The sequence below is a fragment of the Haliotis asinina genome, chromosome 13 (assembly GCF_037392515.1).
Source record: "Haliotis asinina isolate JCU_RB_2024 chromosome 13, JCU_Hal_asi_v2, whole genome shotgun sequence".
In the NCBI taxonomy this organism is placed as follows: Eukaryota; Metazoa; Mollusca; class Gastropoda; order Lepetellida; family Haliotidae; genus Haliotis; species Haliotis asinina.
Window position 1 is genome coordinate 28,180,926 of NC_090292.1, and position 15,057 is coordinate 28,195,982.

Consider the following 15,057-nt stretch of genomic DNA (forward strand, 5'->3'; position numbering starts at 1 on the left):
GCTCATGTTGTTGATCACTGGATTGTCTGGTCCAGACTCGATTATTTACAGACCGCCACCATATAGATGGAATATTGCTGAGTGCGGCGTAAAACTGAACTCACTCTCACTCATACTCGACTATGAAAGACCACCCCCACCCCCCACCACCCCCACCCCCTCCCCCCTCCTAAAGCTGGAAAAGGCTGAGAGCGGCGTAGAACAAGAAACGCACACTCTAACACAAGAGCGCAGAAGTTGTAATGAACAACAAATCACGATGTTCAGCGAAGCGCAGTTTTGCAGGCGAAGCTTTTGTCAGACAGTCCCGTGTTGGTTGATCACGCCCGTCATACTACGAACAATTTATCACACAGTTTCGTCCATAAATACGTCTTCAGACGGGACAGCAGTGAATCGAAACGAGGATGAGGTCACACTATTCATGGATGTAGGTGGGCTTGTAAAAACTCTACCAACCAGACAGTCAGTGCATTCAATCTGTTCCTCCGCGAAGGATTTAGAACAGTGAGGTAACCATATGGGTACAACCTGTGAAGCCCATTTCTGGTTTTCCGCGCGGCCATATTTTTGAATACTTGTCGACATCAACTGCGTTGGAATTTCGCCAATCCACGTGTATTCGTCCAGATTACTTGCCCCGCCTGCTTGTCACAAACGCGTTCACTGCGCTGACTCATCTAATACTTGTCAAGCAGTAAGTTACGTTATTTTAAAGCCAAAATGGGTGATTCTCGAACACACCATATACGTGTACTAAAGTTTATATGAAGCAACGTGTAAAATCTAAACAAATGATATGACAAATAGAGAGCGTAAGTCTCTTTGCAATAACATAGGTTTGCACCTGAATATTTCCGTGAATATGCATCAATGTTTGTTTCTTTAAAATACATGTGTGTTCAAAGTGTTTTCTCAGACTGATTTAGTAGGAGGCAACTAACGGAAACATGACATCGTATCCCAATTTACAGATACTCATGATGTCACTCACTGGATTATTTGGTCCAGACTCGATTTTTCGCAGACCACTGTCATTTGGTTGGAATGTCGGTGTGTGCGGCGTTAAACAATAAACAAAAAGAAAAGAAAACAAAACAAACCCAAAACGGAAACCCGGGATCGCCACAAAATTGTTGATTAGCCTGTTTCTCGACAACTGCGCATATAACATTCGACTCACGGTGCCTGTCAAGTTTCCGGACAGCTGACTCCTTGAAATCAACGACCCGTCATCGCCGAGCTGCCTGGGTCACGTGACTCACACAATAACGTTCTTGGGAATGCCTACAAAGATTGGATTTCGTGGCGAACAGGATATACAGTCGAACCCCGTTGTGTCGAACTCGTCAGGACCAAGGGAAAAGTTCGACTTATCCGAGTGTTCGACACATCCGTCAGCATTGAAAGGACCAAGAACCAACACAACCACGGTGCTTAACACATCGTTATTTCGCAGTAGGATACACATACGAACAATATATCTTTGCAATAAACGTTTACGACAATATTGATCTTTAAATTACAACATATACAAATGTAAATCAATTCAATCACTTTATTCGTCATGGCAAATAAATATGCATACAAAAAGATAAGAACAAGAATAATTTAACAAACTCACAAGCGATCCCGTTTAGTTGGCAGCACTAATTCATTTTCAGTCAGTATAAAAAGTTGTATAGTTCACACAAACGGAATCGGAATGTACATACGTGTACATGTGGGGAATTTATCTCTTAAAAAAATCCGAAATTACAGTCTGTTTGGCGTTCGGGCATGGCATCACAGCAGAATTGCTCAAAAAGTTTCTTAATGTACCAAGCTGGTTGAAATCACGTGTCACGTGCTTCCACAAATCTGATAAGGGTGTCGAGGGCGGTCCATGCTGCAGCTAGGGTAGGGGTGGGTGGTTCAATTTCATCAGATTCAGTGTCACTCTCGGGATCGCTGTCATTGTTAGGTTTCTCCGGCGCCGGTTTTCTCGTGTCAAGAACTTCATCCACGATAGAATCTTCAGAGTCCGGGTCACACGTAGCAAGGTCCTCGTCCACACAAGCATAGCCCATCAGGGTGATGGGTCGGCCGACAAGATCGCTGAGGGGAATGTCATCTTCGGGATCATCTTCGTTGTCAGCATCGATGACGTCGATGTTTGTGTTACTCACAAACCCTGCATGTCGGAAACAGTTTCTAATTGTTGTTTGTGAAACACTTTCCCATGCCAGCTGAAGGAACCTAAGTGCTTCAAGAACACTGACAGTTGTTTCAGTTTTGTTTTCAATTGCTGCTAGATATTTTGCAGTCACATGCTTCCGATAATGAACCTTCAAGTTGTGTATTATTCCCTGATCCATTGGCTGTGTTTAACTGGTGGTATTGGGGGGCAAAAAGATGAGTTGAATGTTTGTAAGCCCAGTTACGTTTGGATGTGCAGGGCAGTTATCAACAACTAAGACAATTTTGCGAGCATTACGTCGCATTTTCCTGTCCAGCTTACATAACCAATTTCGGAATAAGTCAGAATTCATCCACGCTTTCCTATTCGCATGATATTCAGTTGGCAATTTCTTCACATTTTTGAAACAACGTGGATTTGCAGATTTACCTATTGCAAGAAGTGGAATCTCGATAATCTTTGAGAAATATTTGAGTATGCTGTGATACATCACGAACAAAGAAATTCAGAAGCGCCTGTTTGTCATTGTTAATTTTAACCCTTTGTCAGGCAGTCGAGAGTATGTTTAATTATTTGAGCTTCTTTTAGCAATATTCTAGCAACATCGCGGCGGGGAACACCAGAGACGGGCTTCACACATTGTGTATAGTGGAGATTTATCGGAACGTATAAGTTGGAGATTACGACGATGGGCAATCAACAGCATCGAATTACGCAACTGTGATTCGATGAAATGTTTCAACCAAGTCAGCGAGCCTGACCACACGATCCCGTTAGTCGCCTTAACGGGTTATACACACAACAAACACAAGGCATATACAACCATGCAATACGTCACAAACGAACAGAGTTAGACAACCATATCGAACTAGGGTAAACTGCCAGTTTGGTAGGGTATCCGATCCGATGAAGCATGGGTGTGGCTGTCGGGTAAGGCGCCGTAGGTATGTGTACAATTTACATCCATGCGGCGTCCCAGAAAATTGTCAAACGTGTTAAACTGCGAGCGTGTGCATGCTTATACGTGCGTGCGTTTGGGACACTCAAAGTGTGTGTGTGCGTGTTTGCGTGCGTCCGCACGTGCGAAACCAGTTATAGTGGGCGTGCGTTAGTGCGAGACAGTGAGAGTGAGCATGTGTGTGAGCGCGTGTGCTTGTGTGAGTGTGCTGTTACAGCGTTCTTGCGTTGTACCTAGGATCCAGTTTCGAATCCCGTCATGGATTTACGGGAGAAATGTGTTCAGTCGATTTCTGGTGTCGAGAGCCTTGACATTGCGATGAAATGATGCGATGAAAGAATATGTTCGCCACCTTATTTTGAGATTATCTTTTCATGTTTACCAATAATCCTTTCCTCTAATATTCAGGGTCATGTTAGGGTTTTAGAGTTAGGGTAAGGGTTAGGCTAGGGATAGAGTTTGGATGTGGGTTATCCTTTCTTTCTTTTTGTGCTTTTCTGCCTGGGTGGCGAATATATATTATAGTGGCTCCACTGGAATATTGCCTCGACGGCTTAAAAACATTCACTGTTACACTGGGTCTCAGACGCTATACCAGTACTCGTGGTTTTCATCGCAGTTTCAAACCTTATAGAAGTATAACTTCGGTTTTTCCTCCCAGATTAAGCAGTTACGATGGCATCTGTGAAATAATGTTGGAAACGGCCTAAAACCGATACTCACTCGCGCATCAGATCAGGTGAGTGAGTGAGTGGGCATGGTTTTAGACTGCTTTTCAGTAATATTTAAGCAATATCACGGCGGGGCACACCTGAAATTGACTTCACACAATGTACACAAGTAGGGAATCGAACCCGGGTCTTCGGCGTGACGGGAGAACGTCTTTCCACTGGGCTACCTCACTTACCTGGTCAAGTGAGTGAGGGAGTCTAGTTTTATCCCAACTTTAGTAATATTCAAGCAATATCACGGCTAGGAACACATATTGTATCCACGCGTGGTCTTGAGCTACACCCAACGCCCCTACACTGGATCAGGAGTTTCTGGTGATTGACTCTGATTGCGTGACAGCATGTCACGTCCAGAGAATTAGGGAAGGTCATTCCAATCCCGATTTGTGCACGTGATCCTGGTGGGCAGCGGCCATGGGCGTTCAAGAGTCTATTTGTCACGAGATTCTATCTCTAGCGGGGTGCAATAATCAGAAATGATTGTTTTTGATTTAATTGAGTGAGTGATTTAGCGAGCGAGTACGGGTTTTCTAGCAATATTCCCGCAATATCACGGTGGGGGCACCAGAAATGGACGTCACACAATGTACCCATGTGAGGATTCGAACCCGGATCTTCGGCATGACGAGCAAACGCATGCTACCCCACCACCCTGTTTTAATTACACAGTAACTATGAAAGAGTTCATAATCTCCTGGTTCTCAAATACAAGACACTAACCAGCATCAACTCGGAACTTAGCGAAACAGTTTGGTGTGAAATGTCCTGCCAAATCCCCCCTCACTCGCGTTAGGTAGGGGCCGATCTAGTACGTGACGGTAACCGTCACATTTTAACGCGACCCTAACCGCAGCACCGTGTCAGGGAAGAAATATTTCCACAACGACCCACGTATGAACTTACAAAAACAGTAACACGCCATGACTAATCTCTTTTGTTCACAATCACATAGAGCTAATCCCGAAGAAAGCGATATGTACAGATCGTAATGCAGAACACCGCCATGCTCCACTGGGGCGAATATATATGCTTAGCACAGTGATTTCACATAAACGAGAAATGTAGGGGGAAATATTTCCCCAAAATAAGTTCTCTTGCTAAAGGGTTTATGAGAAATAAATAAACACCTTGTTAGAAGAACAAAGAGAGCATACAGCAAGGTACAGTTAAAATTTAAATGGAAGTTCGTAAATGGAAATATCGTACATAGATTTCTTATTGGTGTGTGTGGGGGTGGGTGGGGTGTGGGGGGTGGTGGGTGGGGTGTGTGTGTGTGTGGGTGTGTGTGTGTGTGAGAGAGAGAGAGAGAGAGAGAGAGAGAGAGAGAGAGAGAGAGAGAGAGAGAGATACCATGACGCAGTTTCATAATGGATAGTCCATGCAAGATACTTTACGCAGCTGACCGGATTTTTCTTCTATCCTCTTAAAGCTTTAAGGCAGGGTCACAACAAGTTTCACTTTTAAAGTTGGGAAAATGAGTGGCCGGGTTCGACTGACAGAACCGTCCTCTTTTTGTCACGATTACACTTATATGATATCCTAAAATGATGAGCTGTACGTTCTAAAATGGCTTTCAAAATCCAAAGTGGATATTTTGGAGTCAAGGCCGAAATAATAATGCATTTATTCATAATGTAACCTTTAAAATGCATCATATATTTACAAATGTTTGATTATATAATTTACTTAGATGACAAATTATGACTTCTTATGAGTCCTATTACGCAATGGAGTCATATTACGCAATGGAGTCTTAGTACGCAGTGGCGTCTTTTTACGCAATGGAGTCATATTACGCAATGGATCCTTATTACGCAATGGACCCTTATTATGCAATGGAGCCTTATTACGCAATGGAGTCTTATTACATAGTGGCGTCTTATTACACAGTGGCGTCTTAATGCACAATGCAGTCATATTACGCAATGGAGTCTTATTACGCAATGGAGCCTTATTACGCAATGGAGTTTTAATACGCAATGGAGCCTTATTACGCAATGGAGTTTTATTTTGTAATGGAGCCTTATTATGCAATTGAGTTTTATTACTCAATGGAGACATATTACGCAATGGAGTCTTAGTACGCAGTGGCGTCTTTTTACGCAATGGAGTCATATTACGCAATGGAGCCTTATTACGCAATGGAGCCTTATTACGCAATGGAGTCTTATTACATAGTGGCGTCTTATTACGCAATGGAGTCATATTACGCAATGGAGTCTTATTACGCAATGGAGCCTTATTACGCAATGGAGTTTTAATACGCAATGGAGCCTTATTACGCAATGGAGTTTTATTTTGTAATGGAGCCTTATTATGCAATTGAGTTTTATTACTCAATGGAGACATATTACGCAATGGAGTCATATTACGCAAGCAATAAAGTCTGCATAAGTCATTTTGGATTGAAACAAATATTTTCCCAAGGCGACTTGGTTTCACGATTTTCCTTAATAAAATGCCCCCACCTCAGTATTATTATCGTGCTGCGTTATCGATACATGTGAATAAAAGTAGTGAGTGAGTTTATTTTTACGCCGCACTCGGCAATATTCCAGCTATATGGCGGCGGTCTGTAAACAATGGAGTCTTGATCCGACAATCCAGTGATCATCAGCATGAACATCGATCTGTGCAATTGGGAACCGATCACATGTGTCAACCAAGTCAGCGAGCCTGACCACCCGATCCCGATAGTCGCCTCTTACGACAAGCATAGTCGCCTTTTATGGCAAGCATGGGTTACTGAAGGCCTATTCTACCCCAGACCTTCACGGGTATAAGAAGAAGAATATGTCGTTTATCTCACTGGCTGTGATCTAAGTTTACAATTGCTTGAAAAGACGTGTTCTGCATCACACCACGTTTATAACTCATTAGCGACCCAAACATAAATTGAATGAAGGTGGACATTTTTAAGACAATTTTCTGTGATTTCGAACATTGGGGAAAACATCATCATAATGATGTTCTTAATTTTGTTAACTCTGAGAAATTAGGAATTTCATATTCAAACCTTTTTCTTGACAAATTCATCTAAATAGAATTATCCCTTTACTTCACAAATAAGTCAAACTTAAAACATGGTGATATGATATTTTCGAGCCGAGAGAATACGGCTTAGAATTGATCTTCAATAACCCATGTGTCACGCGTGCATGTGTTATGTCCAATGAATGTTACAAAATCAGGATCGGTTACAAAGTTTGAAATACATGCATAATTATACAAAGCATCTCAATACTATCTTGACCATTCCAAATTATACTGAACAGCAAAAGAAAGGCAACTCTGGCATTTTTGTCACGTTTTTATAGAAGACGTAAACATGACCACTTACGTTATGAGATTTTGTTTTTCAGAAAATTACGTTTCCTTTGCTGCTCAGTACATTTCAGTGAAAAATTGCCCTTATTAGTCTCTTCGTGTCAATGCGACGTAAAACAGAAAATAATTGCCATTTAGGCGTGCCACACTTTGTCTACACGACTGTTGACAACTGGTTAAACGCGAGAACATGTGTAGTACTGCGTCTCACAAACATGCATTTCGAACATAACAATGTTGACATTAATGTTTCTTTTATGCCCCATTGGTGGTTAAGAGAAATTTTGTAAACGACATGAAATTGCTCAAATTCGCGATGTGTGGTAAGTTTTCTTGTCACGAACCCTACCTTGCTCTAAACTACAACTGACGTCTCTCTTCTGGAAGTCCTCTGCTGTATATTCCTCAAAAGGACTCAAAGAACGCCTGATTCTTTCGCATTACTATCACTAATCTGTCGTCCAATACAGACAGATAGATACAGACTCTCAGCCGAATGTCTTTTGATATCAAATATGCCACCACGAGTCGATAGAGTTACAAAAGTTTATCTGCGGAGTGAATAGAGTGGAGGGGGCGAACTGCTCCCAGGCCGCAGCTTTACATCATGTGACCAAACTGAGGATCGAATGGTCCAGTGCGTGACCCCATTGACTAAATGTCATCTACGTAAATCAATACTCATAATCTTAACCACTAGTCAGGCTCGATAATTTACATACCGCCTTTATTCTGATGGTGAAGAATATTACGAAATTGAGCACCTATCCCCTCACAAAGCTACAATATCCAATCCCTCTGGACCGTTTATCCTATAACCGATTTACGATTGAAGGAATTTACCCAGTAACAACCAAAGGCTGAAAGTTTTGTACGTCAAGTGACTTCATTACAGATTCATATCAGTAAAATCCCTGTACATGACAAGTAACGACTTTCTTTACCTACAAGACCTGTTTGACAACAATGTTCATTTTTAATTTAAGCAGCGAGTAGCATAGCGCTTGATGACTACCTTTAATCTTACATGCACGGGGCATGGAGCGCGGCCCATCAAGTACCGGGTCTGCTAACTGTTTAAACAAACACGTTGGTACAGCTAATACTGACGGCAAAGCCAACACCAGACTGCAAATTTGTCCCATTTAAGAGCACCGACTATGAACACTAAGCAAACGCTGATTACAAAACTCAAACGTTGGCCTATTTAAGATCAAGGCATGGGTTTATATAACACTACAGGTATCGAAAATAAATAAAATAACGACCATATATTGATTGGTGAGCGATATCTGTCATGACTGCATAACGTATGTGGATGTATTAATTAACAACATTTTAAAAGTATGAGCGAGTATAGTTTTACCTCGCTTTTATCCCTATTCCAGCAATATCACTGCGGGGCACACCAAGAATGGGCTTTACATATTGTACACGTAGGGAATCGAACTAGGTGTTCGGCTTGACGAGCGAACGCTTTAACCACTGGGCTACCTCACCGCCCGTATGAAAACATTACTTGTCGGGAAAAGGGCACAAATCTTACACAATTTGCATAAAAAGGAAATGTTTGTTGGTTGCCTGACTTTCATACTGTATTTTGGTCAGGCAACTAATGTATTTGTCATCGGCATTAAGGTGTGTTATAATGAAGAGGCAAAAGGGTAAATTGACACTCAATATGCGTATGTATCATTTTCGCCGCTCTCACCAATAACAAACATTAGCAAAGGAACCGTAAAAGCGACTCCCCCACCCTTCGCACACACACACACCTATACCCACACGCACGCATACACACACGAGCGCGCACGCACGCACACACAAACGTACACCCACACGCACACACACCATCATGCTTTCCCATTAAGGCACATGTTATGTGTGCATAGCGAATATTCAATATAAACAATTCAAAACTTATAATGAGACATATTTAGTTATTTTGCTTTCCAAGCAAAGAAATTGTTTACAGTCCGTTTGGAACAAAATGGTATCGATGACTTGCAATGTAACACAAGAAAAAACAGACATACAAAAAATGAAACAAAAGCCACTCCAGTATAAACAGATCAACTATAGTAAAATCACCAAAAGCGAAAAAAAAGTTCTTAAAGAAAATGTCAATGACATTTATTTGTGCGTTTGTTACAAACTTATGGAACAGCGCGAAAAGTGCGACTAAACTAGGCAGCCACAACGTCGCTCAGTACGGCGACTTGTAAGTAAAAGATGTATACCAGGTCGTGACTTAAGTATAATACATCATGTCACTAACATCGCTTCCGGGTATCATTGTGAAGGACCTAGGCTTTTTCCTGAGGAACTACCGTCATTAATAAACGTCATGCAGACCGAGGAGACTTGCATCCTCGGTTTTCTTATGTGTTCGGATTATATCTAAATAAAATACCACGTGTTTGTCAGAATAATGAAGGGATTAGCCCTTAACTGACAATATAAGACGTTTGATCGTAAACATAACAAAGGATTTCCTCAATCTTACAAGTGCCAACAATTACTACATTGTTCAATGCTTTGAAGTAGATATTTTGTTTGTTTGGGGATTTTTTTGCATGTTTGTATGACGTCTCTATCAACAGTACTACAACAGTACTACAACAGTACTGAACAGGACAATAGTGGAGCGCAGTAGTGCAGTGGTAAGGCGTCTGCCTATAACGCTGAAGGCCTGGGTTCGATACCCCGTGGAGGCTCCTGGGTTCGGGTCCCGAGATGGGCACGAATACACCGTGAACGTTCAGTTAACCACAGACCCGTGAAGGTCTCGGGGTAGCATAGTCCTTCAGCAGCCCATGCTTGCCATGAAAGGCGACTATGCTTGTCGTAAGAGGCGACTAACGGAATCGGGCGGTCAGGCTCGCTGACTTGGTTGACACATGTCAGCGGTTCCATATCATGCTCATGTTGTTGATCACTGGATTGTCTGGTCCAGACTCGATTATTTACAAACCGCCACCATATAGTTGGAATATTGCCGGGTGCGGCGTAAAAATAAACTCACCCTCATCCCCACCAGTTAATTTATTATTAGTATCATTCTAATTATGAGTAGATTTAAACATGTTTTACGTACATATACAGTGTTTTGTGTCTCGTTGTTCCTATGGTCAAATTAACAGTATTTTAAGGAACGCTCGCATTATTGGAATAATAACAACCATACATATAATAATTATCACAACAAGCTGAGATATTCTCTGAAGCCAAGGTTTTCGTGGAAAGCTGTCTGCATTTTTATTATGATGAAACTACAAATAAATTCATTTATTATTTTCCAGTTTTTCATCACTTTAGCGCCACTCAAAGCCGGTGATGAAAGCTGGAAAATTTAAGAAACGCTTGAATTTCCTGTGATCCTTTATTTGTTTTTCTCGGTATATTAGTAATACATTTACTATGCTAAAGTTGAACGTTCGAAACAGTCGAAGACTTTAATGTGTCGACCTTATGTTGTCTCGAAGTACAAGCTTGGTCTCAGCTATATCTTCTTTATTCACTAGTTAGGGAAGTCAAGCATCCGCATAGATGGGATTGATGATACGATGGACACTTGTACAAACCAACAACAGCAAGCCCACTGAAAACAACACGGTGCCTACAGGTAGCAATTCATCACATTTTACGCTATGAGTGTACGTTTGTAGAAGAGACCTACCTTTACTGCATAGTATCCACAGACCTGCTATATTATCCACGTCAGAAAGCGGCAAGATCTCTACAAATAACCATCGGCCGACTTAGGACAACATGCGACACGAATACTGCAAAAGCTAAGACGGTTGCACGTGACTTTCTCTGTTTTGACTGACGGCATTGTTTCTGACCTCAATAAGCAATGAACGACATAGTTAGCTCATGTCCTATAGTCAAAGGGAGGTAAGTTAGACTGAAGTAAAAAAATACACATTGCAAGAAGAACCTGAAGATCGTTCGATTTGTTGCTCTGTAAGACATCTATGTAAGGGAGGTAACTGTTTCGCGGTTGGGAATGTAGTCTCGGTCCCTGCATCTTTAATGCTGCATGGGGTACGTACCTTCACCGGGCTAATGACGTATAGACAGTTATTGATCTTTCGGTATACGCAGGTAGATTGTCTCCATGACTGCTTGATTAAGAGCCATGTCGTCATGTTAAGGGCAGTCGTTCTTGACTACATCGAAACTTGTAGGTATAGTTTTACAGACATATTCACATATTCGGCGTCAAGGTATGTCACTGAACTTCAAACATTCTTCCGTCTTGAATGATTGATTGAGTGAGTTTAGTTTTACGCCGCACTCAGCAATATTCCAGCTATATGGCGGTGGTCTGTAAATAATGGAGTCTGGACCAGACAATCCAGTGACCAACAGCATGAGCATCGATATGCGCAAATGGGAACCGATAACATGTGTCAACCAAGTCAGCGAGTCTGACCACCCGATCCCGTTAATCGCCTCTTACGACAAGCATAGTCACCTTTTATGGCAAGCATGGGTTGCTGAAGGTCTGCTCTACCCCGGGACCTTCACGGGTCTCTTCCGTCTTGAATAACATCCGAATGCGACCCTTGAAGGTCCGGGAAAAAATAGGTCTTCAGCAACCAAGGCGTGTGTGTTTTTTTGTGTGTGTGTTTTTTTTGGGTTTTTTTCTTTGTTTTCTTTCTTTTTTTTTTCTTTGTTTGTTTGTTTGGGTTTTTTTTATACAGTAATAGAATAAGACGAAAACGAAACCCAGCCAACAGTTTTATCTAATACAGCTTTATCCACATGAGAAAGAGTGAGTGAGTGAGTTTAGTTTTACGCCGCACTCAGCAATATTACAGCTATATGGCGGCGGTCTGTAAATAATCGAGTCTGGACCAGACAATCCAGTGATCAACAACATGAGCATCGATCTGCGCAATTGGGAACCGATGACATGTGTCAACCAAGTCAGCTAGTCTGACCACCCGATCCCGTTAGTCGCCTCTTACGACAAGCTGAGTCGCCTTTTATGGCAAGCATGGGTTGCTGAAGGCCTCTTCTACCCCGGGACCTTCACGGGTCTCATGAGAAAGAAATAAAAATAATAATTTATCTACATTCGTATTGGTGTTAAACAAAATACCGAGATGACATAACAGATCTTCAGGCTGACAGTTATTTGTTTTCAAAATGCGTGCGTGCGTGCGTGTGTGCGTGCAGATAACGAGCAACAGAGCGAATGTCGATGGGTGGACCCCCACTATCTTTCAGACTGCCGTTGAATGAACATTTTAGTCGTGGTCGCCAGAGTTCTGTCCCTTTTGTTTCTACCTTGACAGTAAAGCTTTTACGTGCGGGTCTGACATTTTAGTGACATCATTTGTTAGTGAGTAAATCAGCTTCACGCTACTTTCAGGAACGCCCCAACAATATCACGGAGGGGACACCCGAAATGGGGTTCACACGTAGTACCCATATTGGAAATCAAACCTGGAATTTCAGCATGACGAACAAACGCTTTAGCCACTAAACTAACCAACCACCCCTTATTTGTCAGTATTGTCAGTCACGCGTGAAGACCCGGAGTAGAATTGATCTTCAGCAATCCATGCTTGCCACAAAAGACGACTATGCTTGTTGTAAGAGCCGCCTAAAGGGATAGGGTCGTCGGGCTCGCTGACTTGGCTGACATAAGATTATGTCATCGGTTCTCAATTGCACAGGGTCGATGTTCACCCTGTTGATCACTAGATTGTCTGGTCCAGACTCGATTATTTGCTCAATCTGAACAGCACGTCGTATTATCGGTCTCGACACCATGGGGAGTATACAACTCTTGCAGCCACTAGGTGCCCCGAGGTATTGTGGCTTCCTCATCCTTACGACGCACCCATTAACAGGTGGATGGACTGGGACACATAATCACAGTACTTTGTCCACGTTCACTGTACGTTGCTGTACCCGCAACTAGGTGTTTGCATGTATTCATGTGGCCACCATCTTGTCATATACCAACTGTTTTGTGGGTTCTTTTAAGTGCACAGGGTTGTGTACTGTCCACTAGGGGTTGTGACAACACTGAATGAGTCTGCACACAAAGATGACTCCAAGGTTTTTACACCTGGTCCCAGGTGGGCTCAATCCCGACACCTCGCTGAATCACTAGCCTAACGCCTTTATAATATTACAGGTAATTTGTTTAAAAAAACTGTCAACGAAGGAACGCAAGGACTGACGTATTGCACGAATTAAAAGAATCATCTTAATTGACAAAAGCAAATGTGAACAATTAAAACTTTATTTGATTGACGTGAATTACGTTGTCATGTAATGATAACAGTTGCCATGGAAGAGTAACAGTTGCCATGTGAAAATAACAATACTGCCTAATTAGGCAATTCCCCAAACTGAATATAATTGACACCAGACAGATATTATGAATTTTCACAAATATTTCCATTAGAACAATTTGTGTTATCTTTGGGATAATCTCGCCCAGGTCAGCGTCTGTCATCTTGTCGTCTAACATGCCCGTCAAGTGTACGTCACTCATATCAGACGGACCTGGGAATAACTTGTCACAGACACAATGCAAGCCGAAAAACGCTTAGAGTAAGCCAACGAATCGCTTATTCAGGGTTTGCAACAGCTCGAAGCGTTTATCTTCCAAATATTACCGTTTGCTCATCTGGCGCTAATAAAGAACGTATTAGGAGAGTCTCGATGACGAGTGATGAATTTATGATTGTTGATGACTACATTGAACCCGTGGAACAAACTTAGGATGCAAAAGATAATATCTGGAAGAGCGATAAACGCTTTGAGCTGTTGCAAGCCCGGAATAAGCGATTCATTTGCTTACTCTAAGCGATTTTCGGCCTGCAACGCACCCCATATTGCTTACAGTCGAAGGGATTCACCAACCATTTTTTTTGTATGAGAATGATGCTACTGTAATGAAAATTTCACACGCAGATTTGGACCGCACAACTAAAATTTTATTTCTCGCTGGCAAAGAACCTACCGAGACCATGAGCTTGGAGTGTTTGTTAAAATTTTGTGAAATTTTACCAAAAATGGAGTTGCTCGCTCATTTACTCAAAACGGAATTGTACCCTGTATCATGTGACTAAATTCAAATATATGTGAATTCTAAACGATTAAGACACTGGGACATTCTGGGCGTAATTTATTCGCTTTGAGTGTTTTTTTTGACACATTAACATGTTTACACATGTATAACATTTATTGTTATCAGTTTCAAGATTTAAATTACAAATCATTTACAAGATTTAAATTACAAATCATTTACATGCTCACACACATGTATTACAGTTAGATATCACGAACATAAATGTTGTGATAGACGACTTATTCACTCACTCACTAACTCACTCACTGGATGTTTTGGCTAAACTTGTATCAGATAGGGATAGTGAGGTCAGTATAGTGAGGTCTGGCTCTCCGACTTGGATAACATATATCATCGTATCACAGCTGCATAGATCGATGCTCGTGTTATTGATCACTGGATTGTCTGGTCCAGACTGGATTACATGTGTTAACAGACCGCCACTACATATCTGGAATATTGCACCGTGCGACATTAAACACTAAATAAACAAACGAAACTTGTTATAAGTCGAATATTATTTGCAACATCACCCGGCCCGTGTTCAAAGAACGGCTATCGTTAACGTGAGGGAGTTGGATTCCCGTAGAGCTAAGATCGCTTCGAGCAAATGGATCCAATTCACGCCACCTTCGTGTATCGGTTTATGTTAACAATACCGGCGAATTGATTTCATCTCCGTTTCATTGAATCATAAAACAGTGAAATACAGTCGCGGCGTGTTTATATTGTTCTCCCGGCTGAGGGTCACTGATAACTA

General features: G+C 41.8%; 2 protein-coding genes across 3 annotated transcripts in view; both read right to left on the reverse strand.

Annotated features, from left to right (window-relative positions):
* The window catches only part of LOC137259277 (multiple epidermal growth factor-like domains protein 10), a 68,371-nt gene extending 57,274 nt beyond the window's left edge, over window positions 1-11,097 (reverse strand). For both annotated transcript variants that reach the window (XM_067796910.1, XM_067796911.1), the window contains exon 1: window positions 10,875-11,097. The gene's annotated coding sequence lies outside the window, so the exon portion shown is untranslated. The remainder of the gene's footprint in view (window positions 1-10,874) is intronic.
* On the reverse strand, window positions 1,836-2,357 carry LOC137259488 (tigger transposable element-derived protein 4-like). Its single transcript, XM_067797130.1, has one exon. The coding sequence runs from the start codon at window positions 2,355-2,357 to the stop codon at window positions 1,836-1,838; it is 522 nt and encodes a 173-aa protein (XP_067653231.1).
* Window positions 11,098-15,057: the final 3,960 nt, after the last annotated feature.